The sequence below is a fragment of the Populus trichocarpa genome, chromosome 9 (genome assembly GCF_000002775.5).
Source record: "Populus trichocarpa isolate Nisqually-1 chromosome 9, P.trichocarpa_v4.1, whole genome shotgun sequence".
Lineage (NCBI taxonomy): Eukaryota > Viridiplantae > Streptophyta > Magnoliopsida > Malpighiales > Salicaceae > Populus > Populus trichocarpa.
Window position 1 is genome coordinate 11586306 of NC_037293.2, and position 19971 is coordinate 11606276.

Genomic DNA, 19971 nt, shown 5'->3' on the forward strand with positions numbered 1-19971 from the left:
TTCTGTATAAAAAATAATGATATTTTATTTTATTTTTTAAATAAAATGATGTTATTTTGAATAATATTTTTTTAAAAATTATTAGAATTAATATAGTCAGGTGTTTTTAAAGTTTGCTAGGATAATCGTGTCAACTAAATCTACTCTTAAATTGATTTAAAATGAAATTAGACCAAGAGTATGATCCGCTCATCATGTTTGATAATCAATCGAGTTATTTTCAAAAACAAAAAATTGAAAAATATTTTTGGGTGGCCGTATTAACAAATATGGGCGTAAAGCCCATTTATGGTTCTTAGAGCTTCGAACTGGATTTGTATATTGAGCCAGTATAATTTATTGGGCCTATTTTTATCTGTGGCCCATTTATATCTCAGCTTTCTTTTTTTCGTCTCAATTTTTTCCGTTCGTAAAATCAATCACTGACAGAACCTGTATGTGCTCCATCTTTGCCTCAGCCCTACTTGACCGTAAGTCTATAAAAATGAGTTTCATTTTAACTTGAAATGGATAATATGCATTTCATGGCTTTCAAAACACTGAAAATGAGCCCGACATGGCCGTAGTTGAATAAAATTTATCACTTAGTGTCTTGCACTGCAACTGTTTGATGAAATGCCGCATTGAGGTTGTCTTTCAATCTACGCACCCCATTTACATGTTGATCATTCTTATCTTGTTTTTTGATGTAAACGAGGAAATCCGTTCATGAAATTTTGATTTATTAACCGCCTATGTAGCTTTGTAGAGTTTGCTCTGCGGTTTTGGGGCATTTTTTCTCTTGTGACTTGTTAATTCTTTTCTTGATTTTGTTCTTTCTTGTAGTTTACAGGTATTGATACTTGATTGAACATATTTATTTTTTGGTGGTTGAAGACAAAAGAGTTTACTCAAAAGCAATCATGGATGGTACGTGAGCTCTCCTGCCTCCTTTTGTTTTGTTTTTCCTCTTTTCTGTGTGATGAAGAAATGTTTTTATGATTTTTCATCTTTTTTCTCTTCGGTAGATTGGATTTGAAGATATGGGTTCTAGCTTCTGTGTTGCCAGTCTCCTAAGTCTAAGATCTCTAAGACTTTGGAGGTCTGAAATTACCAGTCTTGCTTCTGAGAAGTAGAAACTGGTCATGTCTGTAGTCTCAAAAACAAGGAAAAGAAACAGATTTCAAAGTGATAATTGAACAGCAACTTTGTTTGGGAATTTTGTTGGAATATGCTGTGAGCCAAGTAAATTTAGTTTTAGATTCTATAGAAGTAATCTTGATGTTGAACTATTCAGATAGAGCAATTGAAAAAAATAAGCAAGTTAATGGCGTTATGGCTCTGTTCATGATAAAAAAATCAACTCGCTAATATTGGGAGAAAGTCTCAGTGTTGATATAGTGTCAAAGGATCTATCAGGGACATAGTAATAATCAGTAAAAACTATATATGAGGGCCAAATCTCTTCAAACAAGTAGGAACTTTATTGAGGTGAAGTTTTCTTTTTTCCAGTATACAAGAATTGGCATGGAGTCTGCCAGTTGATTTTTAAAAATATGACTTTCTAACTCAAGTGGAATGTTTAAAAACTGTCAAATCATTAATCTGTTTAAATTCGCACTTGCATGCACACGTGATGCCTGCATCTTGCATGCAGGCATATGTTTTAAGTTCCATTCATTTCAGCATATATAAAAGATTTCCAATTTGGTCATTAAGGGTTTTGGAGTTACTGGTTTGTTCATAATGATTTCTTTCTTCCAACTATGAAGTTAACTGCAAATTGCTACCTAAGTCATGCTTCATCGCATTCCTTTTTCATATTAAGAATAAATATTTAACAAACTTTAAACTGAGATCTATTCTCAATTTGTTGCAATCTCTTGTGGTCTTCAGTCGATGCACAGCCAACCATGGATGAAACTATCTTGGTTGGAGATGATCTAATGATGGGGCCACCATCCCCAATCATCCCACCAGAAATTGCCTCTCATGTTCTTGAAGGTGTTGATTTGTGTGATGGGATTTTAAGGAACCTATTCTTATGTAAGTTTTCATTTCCTTCCAGTCAATCTAAGTTTTGTTTTGCCAAATTGCTCCGTGCTCATTAATGGCATCTGACCAGAGTCTTTGTACAAAACAGCTGTAAGCATGACTACTTGATTTTATAAGATGACTAAAGTTAGTGGTGTTAAAGGTCTTTGTAAGCCTATGCATATGTAGTACTCAACTTCTCTGGGTCTGTTCTGGTTCTATGTGGTAGCTCCACAGACTGACTGTTGGATAGACGTCCCTCACCCTTACCTATTTTCTTTCGTGTATAATCAAGTTTAGCTGTAATATAAGACTTTCTGTTGTTGGGTGATACATCGACCATCTTTTTGTTGTGTTGGAGGCAAACTTAATGCCATACAGATGGGGAATGGGGAAAATAACTTCATTTGTAACTAAATCTTCCTGCTTTATGTTGTAGGCTTGCAGATCAATGATATTGAGCCTTTCTGTCAAGATGAGCTTGCTTTGTATCGACACTGTGCTGAAAGGAGGGTGAGATTGATTGTCTTTTCACTTCTGTTTCTATTAGATGTACTCTTTCTTGGATGTCATATAATTTGTAAAATGCAGATTTTTGAAGGTCGGTTGATATCAACATTTTGATGTTTGTTTGAAAACCTGAGTTGCAGGATAAGGAACTAAGGCAACGCCTACAAGACAGTGAGTGCAAATTGGGGTCATCAATGCCTTTAGATGAAGCGAAGGAAAGAGCTGCTCAGCTTGAATCAGAAGTTACGTCTTTGGAGAGGTATAATCTGGATTGATGGTTATGTTGAGTAGTTGTTTAGACAGGTTACATCTTTAGTGAGCGCAAAGTGGGGTCATCAATGCCTGTGAAAGTTTTCTTAATAAGGGCATGACTACACTATCATGTCAGTACAATTTGGTTTTATAGGTGTTATAATTAATATCATCCATGTGTATTGCAACTACAATATACTTGTCATGTATGTTTCTCATATTTGGTTTCTTATATGGAATCATTACTCGTCTTTGGAGATCACTTATGTGTCTTAACCGTTCCCAATAGGCGCTTGATTCTTGCAAGTGGAATTGAAGGCATTGAAGGATTTCGCCAGAGATGGAGCTTGCATGGTCGTCTAACAGATACCAAGTAATGTTTGTACCCTCTTATGAAATGTTAAAATTATATTTTTGGATTTGGTGGTCAAGTGCTCAAGCATTGGAGAGAGAATTTATGCTTTCAGATCATTGTTGAGATAAGATATAAAAAGTGAATCTTGTTTCCACTGGAAACCATTTGATGAATTTCTTTGTCTCCAAAGAAGCAAGGATAAACAAATTCGTTATTTCCCTTAATGCGCTGCATCAATAACAGAAAGCTTAAGTAGTTTAAGTTTCATTAAAATTGTTAGCTGTGCAATTGATAACTTAACCTGTCGCCATTTTTCCCTAGTCAATTACTTGGAGTTGCCTATTTGCATGAGAAGCCAATTTCTACTCATCTACTACCGAAGTCTGACTTCTCTTCACTGTTTTATGCAGAAAAAGGTTAGAATCCTTAACGCAGGGCATCGAGAATAGAAAGAACGAAGTGAAAAACGATGAACGGGCTCCAAGTACACCAACCAGAAGATGGTTTTTCTGGTGACTTGCTAATAAGAACACTCGCCTCACTTGCTGCTAGACCACACCAATCGATGGTTATAATAATAATAGTAACAACTATAAAAGAACAATTGGTTGTAAAAGAAAACAGTGTTATTCATGTGGAGGTGATATGGACATCAGAAGGGATGAGGTCAGCTTTGTTCTCGACAATGGCTAGCATACTAAACATGCAATTTGTCATGAAAGTTTATATGACAATTTGCTACAGAGCCACTACATTTGTTTTCTAAGTTTTTTTTTTAAATATTTTTTCTTGAAAATATATTAAAATAATATTTTTTATTTTAAAAAATTATTTTTAACCTTAATATATCAAAATAATCTAAAAATATTAATTTAAAACATTAAAAAAAAAATGTTTTTTTCAAAAACACTTAATGCTTATACTGTGTTGGGTGCTGTACAGTTTAATATTCACCATATAAAAAACATTAAATATTTAATAATTTAATAGTAAAAAAATATATAATATTCTTACAATGAAAAATACAGAGATTAGTACTTCGCCGTTTGCATAAAATTTATACAGATATAAATACTCAGCATGTTTTGTTATTTAGGTACTGTTCGACATAAACAATAATTTTATATTAAATTATGGAAAAAAAATTGAAATATTTTTTTAAAAAATAATACTCCCTCAATAGCCATGCCCAGCCAGACGGTCCTTATCCTTGATTTGTACACGGTGATTACCTAAACCATGATATGTACGTTCCTCCTCCTGCAACCAAACATAGGAATAACAAAACCAGGGACATAATCGGCAAAACCAAAAATGAACGGACAAGATTTAATCATACAATCTCACCCTTGACAAGCCCTAGATATAAACATATATACTTGTATCTATTTCTACCGTCTGTCTCCAAACCCTAGGTAGTAGCAGCATCTATTGCTAGTTTCTCTCAGCGCCTCTTCCAAACTAAAATGAAGGTTGTCGCCGCTTACTTGCTCGCCGTTCTCGGTGGCAACACCTGCCCTACCGCCGAGGATTTGAAAAACATCCTTGGATCTGGTACTTTCTTCCTTCCTTCTTCACATTATGTTTTCATTTTTCTTTTTTCAGATTCTTGTATTTTAATAAATTTATTTTGTTTCTTTTTTTCGGATTTGCAGTTGGCGCTGATGCTGACGATGACAGGATCGAGTTGCTGTTGTCCAGTGTGAAAGGAAAGGACATCACTGAGCTGATTGCTTCCGGCAGGGAAAAGTTGGCTTCCGTTCCATCCGGTGGTGGTGTTGCTGTTTCTGCCGGTGCTGCTCCTGCTGCTGCTGGTGGTGCTGCTCCTGCTGCTGAGGCTAAGAAAGAGGAGAAGGTTGAAGAGAAAGAGGAGTCTGATGATGTAAGCGATCCTTTTCTTTCTTGCTATAAATTTTCCTGGCTTGTTGTGTTCGTTTTAAAGTTGCCTGTTTTTAACTGAAGGGAATGTTTTATTGCTGTCTTTGTTGCAGGATATGGGCTTCAGCCTGTTCGATTAAGAGATTTAGTTTCGAAGAGGTCTTCTTTTGCATAAGTTTTTTATTTGTAGTTTGCTATTATGATTTTAAGACCTTGTTTTGGGCTCGAACGATTTTTGGATTTTAGATAATGGAATGTTTAAATGTTTTTAATATAATTGTTAATTTTGGATTACCGCCATTGTATGCTTGTTAGTTTCTTTTCAGTTTGCTTGCTAGAGGTGTTGATTGTTGTTGTATCAATAGTTGGTTTGAGGGTTTTGCCAAGTCTGAAAGTTTTGTGGGTTTATTTTTGTGCCAAATGTTTTATGTTGAAGATGATAATTTTTTAACAAAATTGTGTGGTTTATTAAATAATCGATGTCAATATCTCCTTGTACCCGGATAAACATGTTATGTCAAAATCTGCCTCCAAAACCCTAGCAAGCAGCAAAAATTCTGAGTCATTAGAAACTCAAAATTCTGAGCACCATTTTGCTGGAAACAAAAATTGTTTTGAGGGTGTTAAATTAAATTATGGATATGTATTCGGTGATACCAGCAGCTGAATTGTTAGGTTGCGCCAATTTGGAAATTGTCTCTTGAACATGCGTTTCTTTCTTGATGGATTTATTATCTGAATTGTTTTCTTGGTTGGTTGGTTTTTTGCACGGCTGCTTGCTTTTCCTGGTGCATTTTTAAGCAGCAAGGATATATCAAATGTCATTTAGCCTGATGTTTGCTTTAAGATTCCTGTCCTTAAGCTTAAACTCTTCCACATGACCTAGCATGGTGAAGTCTGGTTTCTCACTTGGGCAGTTGTATACAACACTGGACCATGGTGGGGAAAGACTTCTGAAGTATGGGAAGGTTGCCAAAGCTCTCTGCTACATTAGCAGAAAGCGAATTCGAATCTTTCACCAGTGTTTGTAATATCTAAGCCCCTTTTATAAAGGAATAGGCGACATGTAATGGTCTCAATCTACAGTACTGTGTATGGTAGTGCGATAGTTTTTAGTGTCTAGGTGCTTTTTTAAAGATTATTTGTCTTTAAAAACATATGTTATTAGGTGTTTGTATTTAACTTATGTAACAAGTTTATGTAAAGAATAAAAAAATTATTTTAATATATTTTGAAGAGAAAAATATTATCTCAAACATTCAGTGCTTAATTAAGAGTAAAAACATTCAGCCTCTATTAGTTTTTTTTTGTTTGAAGTTTTCACATTATTGTTTTTATTGTTTTGATAGGTTGATAAAAATAAATTTTAAAAATAAAAAATATTATCTTATTATATTTTTCTTTTAAGGGCAGAAAGAACAGGGCCTTGTATTTTGTCCAGTTTGGTCACGCACAAACACCAGATATGGATAGCCAGGCAGTGCAGCAATAATGTTTTCCAGTCACCAAGTTACCTGAGGGATTAAGTTGCAGTTGTTGGAATGTTGTGCATATAAAAAGGATTAAAATTCCTGAAAACGTTCTCTTCCTACTAGTTTGGTCACTGATCACCTCCGTAGAAAGAAACAACGCGATGTGAAAAATATGAAAGTAACCAGGCTATATCCTTGTATTTTGCCACAAAAAAACATGCTAAATGGGCAAAAATACCGATACTCAACAAAGAATATTAATAATTTAAAACAATCCTCCCTATGAGTTCCATAAACACTTCATTTACATGCCCATTTCAGATACAATCTGACATGGATATTCATTCCACCAGAGTCATCTGACGGAGCAGCTGGCACAACTCAGGGCTCTATTGGTGGCCTTTTTTAGATTCACCAGAAATCATATTTCTCTCCATCTGTGTCCAAAACCATTATCAAATGATGAACAATTACATGTATAATGAAAGTCTAATATTTTGGAAAAATCATAAACAATACAACAAGCGACGATGATCAAGACTAATCGAAAGCACACAAGTAAGAGTCATCTTACGAGCAACTAATTGTCTTGTTTATTTGAATCTTATGGATTGCATATTCTTTGAACTGATTGCACCCTAGAGCTAGCCTCCTACTTTATGCTTCAGAGCATGCACAATGGAGGTACCATGCAATCCTTCACTATACATTTTGACCTCATTTCTTCTAGGAGAAAAGAAATCCTCCAGAGAATTGATGGAAAATTGCCCTGAAATGGGTAACCAGCTATAAATGCTCAAAATAAGTCTGACAATTAGAATGTGATTTAATTGGCTTTGAGAAGTCTTGAGGTTCCAATTTGGAAGGATTACTGCAAGATCTGGAATAGAGAAATTTTCTAGAATTGCTAAACCTGTTCTTGCTATCATGTTCTCATCAAGCATTCCATCTAGAATGCTCATCAAGAATATATCAAGAAGAACCCGGAGGGGTGTAGCTCAACTGATCAGGTTCTAGATTTGCTCTCTAGAAGTCACCAGTTCGAGTCCCACAAACCTTAGGGCCACTGGAGGTTTACATGGTCGTTAACTTCAGGACCCATGAAATTAATCGAAATACACACAATCTGACCCGATTACCCACGTTAATAATATATATATATATGCGCGCCAAGAAGTTACTGAAAGACCAGGATAACAGTAATATAGTGATAATAATAAGGAAGAAAATACATGGCTGGTAGTTCTTTTTCCTAAGCATTACTTGCAAGATGATATTGAACTTCTCCTTTAAAATTTGATATTCATCCTTGGTCTTGCAAAAAGCTGCAAAGCACCTGGAAAAAAGTGACAGAGCTTTTAACAAAGGACAAAGAAAGAGGTATCCTGGGTTCCAGCATTACCAGGGGATGAAGATCAGATGATACATCATTGAATGTTTTTTCATAACCTAGGAGGCTAGGACTATATTTTGGCCACAACATGACTAAGATATCAGCAAAATAGGAGAGCAGACCATATAACTCAAACCAGAAGGTACCACTTGGTTTCTTCTAGAAGTTATCAAACCTTGTTCGCCCATGAAATAGCTCAAGACTTAAATTATAAGTTTAGTAGGTTAATCTAATTTAATCCAAAACAGTATCGTTTCAATATTTTAAAAAACAAATATTAAAACAGTGCTTTGTTTTAATAGTTTAAGCATCAAGAATATAACTTGGTTGACTAACTTACAATGTAATTTTAATAAATTGTGATAGGTCTTCCATCAACGAATCACGAATCATTGGATTTAATAACATTGCTTCTTAATATAATATTAAAAATTAAAGTTAGTCATAAAATGTAAGTCACTGCTGAATTAAAAAATATTATTGCTATAAAATCACGTTTAGGAAAGCACAACTGAAATTAGTCAATATGAAGATTATAAAAGATGATAAATTAAACGAAGTGAATGTATTACTAACTTCCATGATTCTAAAATGAGAGCAGGGCACTTATCATACCTGTCCTTGTCCTTGTCTTCACAAGCATATCGGAGCTCACGACTAGCAAGGGCCATCCTATGGCCACCAATACTGCAACACCAAATGCAGAGGATTAAGATTCAGTCTACAATAAATGGATCAATCAAGGATCAAGTGCCAGTAAATTTTAATGGCATTTCCTCATAAGTATCCACGGGTTGAGTTTTGCAAAATTTTTACCCGAACCATAACTAAACTCTATCAGGTATAAACCAAACTCTATCAAGTATAAACCAAACTCTATCAAGTTTCTGGTATTCATTGGATATTTGTCAGGTATCCATTCCCGAACCGCCCGAACTGAACCATAGAAGATAGTATTGCTATGAATCTCGCATGTACCATTTCGCAAAAATCCACACAAATCCATCGAAAGATTGCATGTCAGAATTTTACTTGGCCTAGCACCTTAAAATTAAGTTCTACCCTTTGGTTACACATATCTGTCTTTATTGCTCCTAAGATGAATGAACACAGGCACACACTAATTTCTATATTTTTGGTTCCCCAACAACATAAAAGTGATTTACTGAATGAATTATACCAGTGTAAAAGCATAGGTTATAAGCACACTTTAATGGCAAGTGATCAAAATCTTGTGTATGAATCATCAAGGATCAGATGTATAGCATCCATGATGACATAATTGTTTGTCGACGAAGTTTCTAGCTGCCAATGAATATAATAAATACTTCATAATGTTTTGGACAGTGAGAAACGGTGGTTTCCGACATTCTATATAATCACCTGCAGGTTGATGTTTCAAATTATGCTCCGGCCACAGGTAATGCATACTCTCATCTCTGTAGCTTCCAACATTTTGTGAAGTGCTATAAGACATGCGTGCGCGTAGCTAAGTATATTGATAATCTTTACTAAAAGTTGTTTTCTAGAATTCCAATCTGTAAATTGAAAGTCCGTTCGTTTTGGATAGAAACCAAACATGCGATGAAATCGAAAGATCCGATGAGTACCGAATGCTGCCTTATATTAAATAGAGCTTCCTACTTGGTTTCAGCATGCATTAAATTCCACGCACATTGATGTCTAGAATGGAAAATTCTCAACAGAAAAGGGCAGTAAAAAGGAAAGACAGAGAATCAAGTTTCAAATAGATTTCAACATCAAGGAAGTAAAGAACAGGTTACCAAGAGCTAGCGCCTTTGATCTGGTGAGCTCGGTCGATAACTTTGGGATAGTTGATATCAGGTTCATTGCTGGAGACATGACCGGATCAGTTGCTCAGAAATCAGTTTAGAAAATAGAAAAATAATAATGTTTAACTAAGAGAAAGCTGTGAACATTGTTTGGGAAGTACTGGTATCTGATCAATACTGCTATAGAATTTTCAGCATCACTGCAAAATTTGGTGACCAAATCAATCACAAACTGAGGGTTCTCTCTTGGTAAATCAAGGATTTCATCGAAACGACTGTCTAATATCCCCTGCAATGAACAAAAAAGTTGGTGAAAAATGCAAAATCTTTTAGCATTTTCTTAGGATAAGTGAAAAATTGAGACAATATATACTCTAACATGGAAGCAAACCGTCTATTTCCAATTTTCCATAAGATAAGCCACAGAATTTCCAAAAAATTTACCATATTTTTTTTTGTCTTTTGGTTAATTTTCAGTAGGAAACTTTCCATCTTCTTTTATTGGTCAATGCTGAACCAAAAACTCGCCCTTATCCTTCTTACATGCATGTGATGATACCATAAAAGAGGAGGAAAACTTCATAAGAGGAAAAAAGAAAACCTCGTTTGTAGTTGTGTTTTACTTTATTTGGAGAAAGCAATTAAGCTCTTGAAAGACAATTAACCAAAAGATTTATGAACCATGGTCTACATTGACCAATTTATTGGTCAGTGTTTTCCTTTTCCTCTGTTTCCTTCTTGAACAGTTTCACATTAACCAAACAATTTATGAACAATGTTCTGTTGTAGTAAAAAAAAAAAAAACTCAAGACCACAAAGAACTTACAGCCAAAAAGAGACATAAGTGAAAAGAAGGTGATATCTTTCTAGCAATTAAGATTCAAGATCACATCAAATTAAAGAAATGAGAAGAAAAGGGCCATACTCCACCTGTTCATGCAAATTCTTGACAAAGTTCCTTTGTTCTTCCCAGATATTAGGACCCCCCATTTTGTTCTTCAAGACAAAAGCAGAAGAAATATGGGAACACTCAAAAGAGTGGAATGAAGAGAGAGCATGCAGTGGTGAACCTATATATATAGATATATAGCTGTATGCACGGAAGAGACAGTGGAGAATGAAGAGGCAGTTTGTGACAATCATATCTAAACTGGCAGACTGCTAAATTTGGTAGTAAAACCTCCACTCCCCTGTACCTGGTAACTTCACGTAGTTTAAAATAAAAGAGGAGGTAGCGTTTTAAAACCCGACCTGAAGTGGCGGGTTAGGTGATTAAAGTCTATACCAAGTTAAGTTTTAATAAAAATAAAAAGAGTATTGATTTAGTAAAAAACCGGGTTAATATGTAACATAATCAATCTGGAAAAAACTCAATCAAAACTCGTTGATTTTTTTTAATTATAACATTTTACTTGTTTATAAAATAAAAAAAAATATTGAATTGATTCAGGTTATTTTAGATCAACTTACTTGATTTATTATACAAGATTTATTTGAAGTTGGGTTTAAAAACTATAGGATAAAATAAGATTTCATTTTAAAGAAAGCAGAAGAGAATATGACAGCTTGTTATATTGTTTGTAACCAAGAAAATAAGACTTGTTAAATTGTATTCTGTCTGGGGAGTAATAGTATTCCTAAATCAGCTAACGTGGAGGCTGTAGTGTAGAGACTTTTTCAATTTAAAATTTTAATGCCTTATTTGGTTTTCTTTTAATCTTTTTATTAGAAAAATCCAATCCCTTCTTATCATTTGTGCTTTGAACAACACATTTCAGGGAAATCTGCAAGTTATTTGGCATTGCACTAGACAATTTGGGTTCTAATTTTGACTTTTTTCCTAACTTGTTTACCATACGATTGGCTAATAAATCATAATTTTTCGGATATCAAAAAATCTCACACGGATTAAATTGCATTGCGTTTCATACCCCTTGCATCCTCTGTATACAAGTTCTTCGTTCAAGTAAAAAACAAGTAGGGTATAATTCACGTACATGCATCTAAAATTTACCTGCAAAATACATCGTAAGCAAATCCCCTCGCTAAGAAACATGGTGTTACCGGATGATTCACCAACCCAAAATCTGATCTGGTCCAAGCTCAGTTTTATTTGGAAGCATATTTCTTTTAATAAAAATAATATTGTTTTTTTTTAAAAAATTGCTTGAATAGACCTACTCAACCGCGATCCGCGTTGGGATCTTACAACTATAATGAGAAGGGGCATCCAACACCTTAAAAGAGAAGATGATTTAATAACCGTAGTAAACACTTTGTACGAAGATGGAAAGATTAAGAAAATGGAATACAGCTACCAGCGTGCTCCCGAGTATGGTAAAGGGAATCAACTGGACTCAACAAGCAAGCATAAACCGAAGGACCGATAATAGCCAAAGGTTCCAGAAATGGCTCAGCCGTCGTATGTACAGAGCTTGGTAGCGGATCCATGGATCTAATGGCTGGGTCGTGGAGAATCCTATAGGGGAAGGACAAATATTAATTCTGCTGGCAGTCACCCATCATTGCAGTAAACGACGTAGGTTTGAATCAATGGAACAAGAAACATGCAAAAATCAATAGAAACAAAGCATACAATTTCCATGGCTGTTGTAGCATGATATCACAAAGAAAATCAGCTATCAAAATCCAGGTACCAAACATGACAACTCAAAGATGTTCCACTTCATGGATTTTTTCAAGTAGATGGGAGTTGATCTAAAACAGGAATTAAAGCGATGGGATCTGGTGAAAACACTACAAAAGAGTTTTAAAAGGATAAATGGGAGTCGTGTCATATACAACAAGTGTTCGTACATCATCCCAGAAAACGAGGGTAAGAGAACCGAGGAAGAGCGGGACCTCTTTGGAGGCAAGTCTCTCGGGCTGTAGAATGATAATGGTAATCTTCCTTGCTGTCTCGTCGACAACATGCAAAACCTGTCAAAGCAACACAATTCACAGTGAGGCACCTGGATTCTACAATACTACAAATAATGTAATTGCTGAAGATGCAGAAAAAATGTTCTGGGAAAAATGGGGGAGATATCAAAACAGACAACAAAATTATGGAAAAATATGTCGGATATGTTCTTTTGGAAAATTCAGTTGAAATAAAATTAGCAAGCCACTTTATAAGAACTAGTTGCCAGCATGACAAAACCTTTGGCAGTCCACTCCATTCCAACTAATAGCACAAGGAGTTCAACGTTGTATGGTCACCAATTTTGAAGAATAATACACAACACAGTTCATTATGAATCTTTGGTTAAGCTCTCTCAACTTAAATCAGAGAAATTAGACTGTCCTTCCCTTATTTTAGGTGTGTAGTTTTTCATTTATAAAAACCTTCGATCACAGATGAGTAGATACCATTCAGTTGCATCTTTCTTTTGGAAATTTTTAAAAATATTTGAAGTGGTAGCTCACATATCAGCAAATGGCCTCGGTTGATCAGAGACTGGAATGAAACATGTTTCTGTGCCACAGAACATGATTTCATATGCTCACAGAAGTCAATGAGTTTCCTGCACTCTAATGTAAGAGTGAACTTTTCTAAAAATTAAACGGAAATTCTATCCCTTCTCCGCACCTTTCATATATGCCAACAGGAGTTTCCAAAAGGAAAAGAGAAACTAAAAAAGATGCACTAAATCATAAACAAAAAATAAATAACCCCAAGTGTGAAAATACACTGCAGGTGAGTGAGTAGGGAGATGAAAACAACGCACTTACTTTGGCATATGATTCTTAGCCACACCAACAACCATGTCAGGATAGATTAACCACTAAAAGGAAGATTTTACTAAGACTTGGGAACAGTCACGTTCAGGATTTTTACATCTTGGTATGGTGTGTCTCCTCTGTCTGTCTTCACCTTCTCAATAGCCTGACATCAATATAGAACAAGTACTGAGTAACATGCAAATGTGCATAATAACATGTTACAAGGGTGTTTATCCAATTCCAGTTCTAGAGCACTTGGCATTCAGGCAGACCAATCAGTCCATGGATACCCAAACTAAATGGCAAGAAATCTCTCTTGATCTATATATTGGGTATGGAAGTTGATGAAGAAATTGTGCAAAACAATGGATTCTCTCCCAAGCACCACACGCAGAAAATACAGAAAGATTTAACAGCAAGATAGGCAAATACCATTGAATACAAAATTGAAGGCTCAAGTTTACCTGTACAACATCCATTCCCTTCGCAACTCTACCAAACACTGTATGCTTGTTGTCCAGCCATGGAGTGGCCACTGTGGTGATAAAGAACTGGGAACCATTTGTATTTGGGCCTGCGTTTGCCATTGATACTGTGAAAGGCCTGTCATGTCGTAAACTGCAGAAACAGAAATGTTTCATCCAGTCAGTTGCATGTGATGTGATGCATAGAGGAGATTAAATAACAATAACAGCAAATGAAAAAAGAATAAGCAGCAAAAAAAGCCACTTGTCCATGTACCAAAAATTAACATGCATAAAAGTTCTACCAAGTCTTTAATTGTCTGGCGCTGATCCAAGTTAATGTGAACATTAATGTAATCTGAAGAATCAAATTCCATGCCACCAAGTTTGTTATTATTATGTTTATGGTTGGTTGGAACTTGGAAGCCCAACATAGAATAAAAATAAAACTACCAAAGGTAAAAAGGATAACGACTCAAATATCATTTATAAATATTGAAACCAACCATGAGTTAGGAACAGAGATTTCTTATTATGATTTGAAATGTCATCAAGTTGCAGGCAGAGGCTTTTTCAAAATGCTGGTGGGAGGAACACCTTGGAGAAGCACAAATAACCCGGTGAAAATGTAATTCACTTGAAAGATTACCTTTTGTGAAACTCATCCTCGAATTCCCTTCCCCAAATAGACTGCCCACCAGTGCCATCTCCCAATGGGTCTCCTGTTTGTATCATGAAACCTTTGATGACACGGTGAAAGATAAGATTATCATAGTAGCCATTTCGGCAGTGCGTTGTAAAATTCTCTACAGTTTTTGGACATTCTTCAGGGTACAGTCTCATGTGAACGTCTCCCATTGTAGTGTGCAGAATCTGGAAAAAGGGAATTCAGATTAGTCAAAAAAAATGTTTGATGGAATCATTAATCATATGTAAATGCCATTTCAGCCATCAGTTTCGACAAATGCACTACCAATGGAAGGCTGTCTAATTCATGTGACCATGGAAAAATATGAGATTTTAGTTTCTTCACAGTTAGGAAAGCGTAAAAAAAAGCAACATGTTCAAAATACAATCCCGTACTTTACACAGGACACAAGAACACCCACAAAGGCCCATACACCGACATATAAACACCAACGCTAGGGTGTGCTCAGACACGCGGACAAACAATCATACAAACAGAAATGCGTGTGTTAACACGAGGCAAAGCAATATTTTAGCAAATTCAATAAAAAGAAGTGCACATTTAGCATGCTAAACAAGAACTTTATTAATTAAATGGATAAATAAAATATCCAAATCAATTTTATAGGTCAGTATAGTTATGATCTAGTCCCATTCTGGATATCAGAAAGAAAAAACCCACCACAGTGTCAGGAAGAGATGTAGTCGCTGCTTTTCCTATATCTGATACAGCCAAAAGTTCATCTGGTGGAGGCTTTTCATTAAACACATCCCGTCCCTTAGTTGCATCCTCAGGCTCCTCTGGTTCTCGGCGGCTATTTGCACCATTATAAATAATCACAAAAACAACGTGACATTTAGATCCAAAGTGTTGGACGTAACTCTTGGTGCACTATGATAATTCATTTAAAACAAATATCAGTTGAAGGCATTTAATCCAATGTAGTTTATTCTTGCTGATAATTGTGACCAATCTATGAGGTATCTATAATATCACTCATATGATGTCTTCTGTACTTCTCTTGTCAACACACTTGAGTAATTTCATTAGCATTTCAGGTGACTTTTGTTTCATCAAAAACCAATGAATATTTGAAATAAAAAACAGCAGATTTAATTTTTCTTGTATGTTGAAACCTTAAAAATAAGTCCAAGTTTTGAGAAAAACTTAGCACAAGTCCTTTCTAACTTGTTTTGTGTTTCCCGGATTATTAATATAGACGTGTAAATCATTTTTAACAAATTAAAAATATTAAGATAGTAAAGACAAGGAAGCATATTTTATTTTCATGGTGAAAAGGGAATAACATATAGATGATGCAAGAAATATATCTTTCATAGTAAAACGTATAAGTGGCCTAAGCATATTCTTGCATACTAGTTAGGCCTTTTTGGGAAAAACATCTAATAGGTGGAAATATGTATGACAGAACTGGTTTGTCCCCTGGCATGGAAATTAGAAATTACTTTTACTTTTCTCGCTTTTACAAATCTTAAATGCTTTCCACAGTGGCTGATTTGGTTTTTAATAATCAGTGGCCAGGTACAAACATTTATGCAGTTGCTCCACCCATACTGGCATCATTGGAGAACACCTTAAAGAAAAATATTCATTTTAGCCAGTATTTTGCATGATCAGTCAAATTGAGAAGTATCATTACCTGAATAGATAAATTCTGTGTTTCTTGAAAGCACAACACAAGAGAGTGGGATCTGTTAAAGGGTCTTTGCTCTCATTGACATTTGCTGCAGCTGTAGGAATTTTTCTGACTTTCTTGCTGCTTCGGTCACCTTGATACAATGCAATTTGCAAGAATCTGTCATTGTTCTCCACCTTTCCAAGAATTCTGGCAACTTTATTGGTCTGTAAATTCACTACCTTAAAAAAAGCATGAAAAAAAAGGGGGGAATAAGAAATAACATGTCAAGAGTACAGCAATGTGTATTCACACAAAAATACAGTCATGTTTACTACAAGTAAATAAAATGCAGTGCTGGAAAAAATTTTACAGTCCTAATTTGTGTTAGCAGTAGTATCTTTACTTTTATTCCTAGGAGGGTGGCATATATAAGGAAGTTTGAGCTTTCGTCAAAAATAGCATTTGGTTGTGGTGCAGTTTCTGTCTTTTCAATTTCTTTATCAACAGCCATTCTTCGCCCAAAATCAATAGCCTCCAACCGGTACATGGGAGCATCACTTCTCTGAAGATCTTGAGCCACCTAACCAACACAAGGTAATCTATCATTACAAAAGACTCCACAAGAAAATAAATTCTAAATGAAAATCCACTCATAATCGGTATTACCTCAAGAGATTCATCATAAACTCTTCTTAGTTTACCCGTTCTAAACCAAAATACACGTATCCTTCGATCAGGTGATGTAATGGAAAACTGCTTACCATCTGGGCTGACCTGATGGACAACAGTAACATGTACAGTTATCAAAACTATTTTTTTCCAGTTTTTTGCATTGATATTTCACTGTAAACAATACAAAAATCAATACAACAAACTGATATCAAGCACAAAATAGTCAACAATCTGATATCAAGCACAAAATAGTCAACAATATCAATTTGTAGACCACACTCATATCGGAACCAGAATGTATAGTACCTCCATTGTGGAAACACTTGTTTTACACTTCACAATTTCAAATAGATTAGTATCACTTTTCAATCTAAACTTCACCCTGCTTGCACCAGACAAGAGAAACTGTTAGGAATCTGCCACAATTAGAGGAAACCAGACAAACCTTAATGTCTCAACATGACATGAAAATAAAACTTTATCTACAAACTCAAAAGGATCGCACCCCTGGTAACAATCAGGGACAAATCTACAGAAGAACATGGTAGGATAATGCTAACATAAGCTTCTAGACAAATCTACAGAAGAATGTATTAGGATATTAGTGACATAAGCTTCTAAAAGTTCAACACTTCTGCTAGTTGCTAAGTTAAAAAAATAAATAATAAATAATAAATAAAAGAAAGTTAAGAAATCCATCAATATAAGAAACTCCAGAACTAATAAACATCTATTTGATGTGTAAAAGAAACTGTACAACAGAAACCATTTCCAACCAAGATTTACTGAAGCCTAGATTTCAAGCTTTGAGTTATATTTGTTGTGAAAACAGGTTAACAAGGCAACCCACACATATATTGGTGTGAGAGTGCAAAACGTAAAGCATGTGTTTTCAAGTGATAAATTAATGGAAGACAACTTCAAGAAACTTCTAGCATCAAAAAAACTCACGAGACCCAGAAAGGTGCCAGCAAATCTTTCCTGTCTTTTATAAACTCAGCAACAAAGTTTTATAGTTAATTAAATGTTTTACAAAGTCACACCTAGAGAGTGGTTCCCTCCTAGACTTGTATAGATATTTTGTACAATAAGGATAACGTCACATCTATATAAGTGCACATACTCGCTTTCTGGGAACTTAAGCGTGGTGGGACTCCAGTATTCAATAAGTCCCTTTGCATCAACAGATATTACCGTGTCAAATACAGGGTTGTACTTCATAACTTTAACCGGCTCAAGGTGTATCTGGAGAAATGCAATAAAAAATAACGAAAATAAGTATCTTTGTAGTGGCATAAAAAAGAACACAGGAGTAAAAACCTTGTGTTATGAAAATTGAGTGCTATTGATGTGACCAGTTACCTCTTTTGAGATGATTGGTTCATTTGAACCAGCTCGTGCATCATATATATGCACAACTAAGGAATTCCGATCACTTATGGCAAGCCTAGCTTTAACATCCCCTTGTTTATAGACCCATTCTGCACTACCAGGAACATATGGAAGGTGGATCATGGCCATCATGTCATAATTGACAACATCATATATTTTCACAGATTGATCATTTGAAATCGTGCAACAAAGCAGGCCATCCAAGCTAACCTGCATGACTGAACAGAGTCATGGTTGATGACTGCACCAACTAACAGGATTTTGACAATTGTGAATAAAACAAGATGAAAGGTGAACAACCTAATAATGATTGCTGCCTAAATACCAACAGGAAAACTTTATAAACAGTAATTAGTACCCTGGAAACTAAAAGGGCAGGTCAAATAATCACAGATGACGTCTTTTTTTACATGTAAACTACACATACAAACGCAACCGAAAAACATGCAGTAAAATTATATGACAGATAGCTATAGCCTATTTACTGATTAAAGCTCTTGATTGATCACGGACTCATAAAGTTATTCAAAGCAAAAATCAATTGAGAATCAAGTTAAACATGATACGCATAAAATCAAGCGAAGTGGAAGAGCTCACCGCTAGGCCTTCAATGGGACCAAGGTGGGATCTAAAATGTTTAGCAAATTCAATGCCAATAGGCTTTTTCTTCCAAAATTTCAAATGCCCTGATTAACATAAATAAAAGAAACGGTCAAAAAATAATCAAACAGCACATCATCCTAAGTAAATAGCTCGTGAATACTGTTAATGAATAATTGTACAGTAATTATGACAAAGGATACCATCAACACTTCCAGTGATGAAAAAATCAGCTGCGGAAACTGCAACATGCGTAACCACATCTCGATGCATATAGCTTTTCTCGTACCTGCAAAATAGATCATGAGTGAGCAACTTTCTTCTGTATTTAGAATTTATTATAGGTACAGCTATAAAACCCTAACGGAAGCTTAAAACCTCTAAACCCTAAAACAGAATACGAAATTCGAAAAAAACAGAAGAGAGGAACCTACATGTTTGCAGAAGGAAGGGAATCGAGGTAAGCTTGCTCGAACTGGAGAGGACGTTTGGCTCGGGCTTTAGGGGCTGGACCAGGTCCAATAACTGCATCTTCGTCGTTCTCCACTGGCGTCTCCGAGTTGCCGTTTTTTGGCTCCTCCTCCATTTTTGCTGCTGATTTCTAGGGTTTATACTTGCGGGGAAGAGAGTGTGAGCACAATGAGGGAGTTTTTCTGCTTGTTATTGTTTAAGCGGGATGGATTTCTCGGGTTTCAGCTTCCGCCCGTGACTGGGGTAGCTGTATAGATCATGGTTATCAGACGTGGTCGGTCTGATCGGGTAAAAAACTCGAATCACGAATTTATCGAGTGAATTGAAAGGCAGGGAAGTTAACTTGTATAAGAATAAGACAACGTTTTTCTAATTAGGTTATACCATTGCCCGAGTTTAATTGAGTTAATTTTCATGATTAAAAAAAATAAAAACCTGGCCATTCCAAGTTTTGGGTGGGTAGGTTACCAAGTCGACTCACAAGTCAGGCAGAGTTTAATAAGATCTGGTTTCGGGTCGGGTCAGTGTAAAATTTAAATTGAGCCAGCTAATACTAAATTGGGCCATACGCTTGAATTTGTGAGTAGAAGCCTGGTAGGCCGACAACGTACGAGCCTGGAAGGTAAAAGGTTCGAAGATCCATGAGCCGGGGC

The 19971-nt window shown here is 35.5% G+C and overlaps 4 protein-coding genes across 9 annotated transcripts; 2 read left to right on the forward strand and 2 right to left on the reverse strand.

Moving 5' to 3' along the window:
• The first annotated feature begins 367 nt into the window (after positions 1-367).
• On the forward strand, positions 368-4651 carry LOC7478634 (uncharacterized). Of its 4 annotated transcripts, none has more exons than XM_002313628.4 (7): positions 368-470; positions 826-909; positions 1876-2025; positions 2453-2526; positions 2664-2782; positions 3065-3148; positions 3541-4651. In XM_002313628.4, exons 2-7 carry the CDS (start codon positions 903-905, stop codon positions 3644-3646), a joined length of 540 nt encoding a protein of 179 aa, XP_002313664.2. In that variant the 5' UTR covers positions 368-470; positions 826-902; the 3' UTR covers positions 3647-4651. The 4 variants fall into 4 exon arrangements, with proteins under 4 accessions (XP_002313664.2, XP_024463776.1, XP_024463775.1 ...); XM_024608008.2 differs by having other exon boundaries at positions 398-470; positions 833-909; XM_024608007.2 differs by lacking the exon at positions 368-470 and adding an exon at positions 485-628.
• Positions 4511-5302, forward strand: LOC7474943 (60S acidic ribosomal protein P2B). Its single transcript, XM_002313627.4, has 3 exons — positions 4511-4684; positions 4786-5012; positions 5122-5302. The coding sequence occupies exons 1-3, from the start codon at positions 4597-4599 to the stop codon at positions 5146-5148; spliced, it is 342 nt and encodes a 113-aa protein (XP_002313663.1). The 5' UTR covers positions 4511-4596; the 3' UTR covers positions 5149-5302.
• A 1248-nt stretch (positions 5303-6550) lies between these two features.
• LOC7474942 (histidine-containing phosphotransfer protein 2) lies at positions 6551-10870 on the reverse strand. 2 transcript variants are annotated; one of them, XM_024608105.2, is made up of 6 exons: positions 10597-10870; positions 9828-9955; positions 9658-9726; positions 8489-8560; positions 7744-7816; positions 6551-6917 (listed from the first exon to the last, which is right to left on the reverse strand). In XM_024608105.2, the coding sequence occupies exons 1-6, from the start codon at positions 10807-10809 to the stop codon at positions 6870-6872; spliced, it is 603 nt and encodes a 200-aa protein (XP_024463873.2). In that variant the 5' UTR covers positions 10810-10870; the 3' UTR covers positions 6551-6869. The 2 variants fall into 2 exon arrangements, with proteins under 2 accessions (XP_024463873.2, XP_052311522.1); XM_052455562.1 differs by lacking the exon at positions 7744-7816.
• A 1350-nt stretch (positions 10871-12220) lies between these two features.
• Positions 12221-19631, reverse strand: LOC7474941 (peptidyl-prolyl cis-trans isomerase CYP71). 2 transcript variants are annotated; one of them, XM_052455563.1, is made up of 14 exons: positions 19282-19631; positions 19051-19136; positions 18845-18933; positions 18218-18457; positions 17979-18100; positions 17162-17237; positions 16850-16957; positions 16587-16763; positions 16205-16422; positions 15226-15358; positions 14506-14729; positions 13857-14010; positions 13402-13555; positions 12221-12606 (listed from the first exon to the last, which is right to left on the reverse strand). In XM_052455563.1, the coding sequence occupies exons 1-13, from the start codon at positions 19431-19433 to the stop codon at positions 13472-13474; spliced, it is 1863 nt and encodes a 620-aa protein (XP_052311523.1). In that variant the 5' UTR covers positions 19434-19631; the 3' UTR covers positions 12221-12606; positions 13402-13471. The 2 variants fall into 2 exon arrangements, with proteins under 2 accessions (XP_052311523.1, XP_024464739.1); XM_024608971.2 differs by lacking the exons at positions 19051-19136; positions 19282-19631 and having other exon boundaries at positions 18218-18465.
• Between the last annotated feature and the right edge of the window lie 340 nt (positions 19632-19971).

What these genes read in the sequence shown, in the direction of transcription:
- LOC7478634 (XM_002313628.4), top strand. An exon ending in TTTAAGGAACCTATTCTTAT is followed by an intron (nt 2,026 to 2,452) that starts GTAAGTTTTCAT and finishes TTTATGTTGTAG; the next exon opens with GCTTGCAGATCAATGATATT. An exon ending in GAAGTTACGTCTTTGGAGAG is followed by an intron (nt 2,783 to 3,064) that starts GTATAATCTGGA and finishes CGTTCCCAATAG; the next exon opens with GCGCTTGATTCTTGCAAGTG.
- LOC7474943 (XM_002313627.4), top strand. Translation starts at nt 4,597, where the DNA reads ATGAAGGTTGTCGCCGCTTACTTGCTCGCCGTTCTCGGTGGCAACACC. An exon ending in GAAAAACATCCTTGGATCTG is followed by an intron (nt 4,685 to 4,785) that starts GTACTTTCTTCC and finishes TCGGATTTGCAG; the next exon opens with TTGGCGCTGATGCTGACGAT. An exon ending in AGAAAGAGGAGTCTGATGAT is followed by an intron (nt 5,013 to 5,121) that starts GTAAGCGATCCT and finishes TCTTTGTTGCAG; the next exon opens with GATATGGGCTTCAGCCTGTT.
- LOC7474942 (XM_024608105.2), bottom strand. Translation starts at nt 10,809, where the DNA reads ATGATTGTCACAAACTGCCTCTTCATTCTCCACTGTCTCTTCCGTGCA. An exon ending in ATCAAAGGCGCTAGCTCTTG is followed by an intron (nt 8,561 to 9,657) that starts GTAACCTGTTCT and finishes TTGGTGTTGCAG; the next exon opens with TATTGGTGGCCATAGGATGG. An exon ending in GAAGACAAGGACAAGGACAG is followed by an intron (nt 7,817 to 8,488) that starts GTATGATAAGTG and finishes ACTTTTTTCCAG; the next exon opens with GTGCTTTGCAGCTTTTTGCA.
- LOC7474941 (XM_052455563.1), bottom strand. Translation starts at nt 19,433, where the DNA reads ATGGAGGAGGAGCCAAAAAACGGCAACTCGGAGACGCCAGTGGAGAAC. An exon ending in CCACCCTCCTAGGAATAAAA is followed by an intron (nt 16,423 to 16,586) that starts GTAAAGATACTA and finishes GCTTTTTTTAAG; the next exon opens with GTAGTGAATTTACAGACCAA. An exon ending in AGGGAATGGATGTTGTACAG is followed by an intron (nt 13,556 to 13,856) that starts GTAAACTTGAGC and finishes TATTGATGTCAG; the next exon opens with GCTATTGAGAAGGTGAAGAC.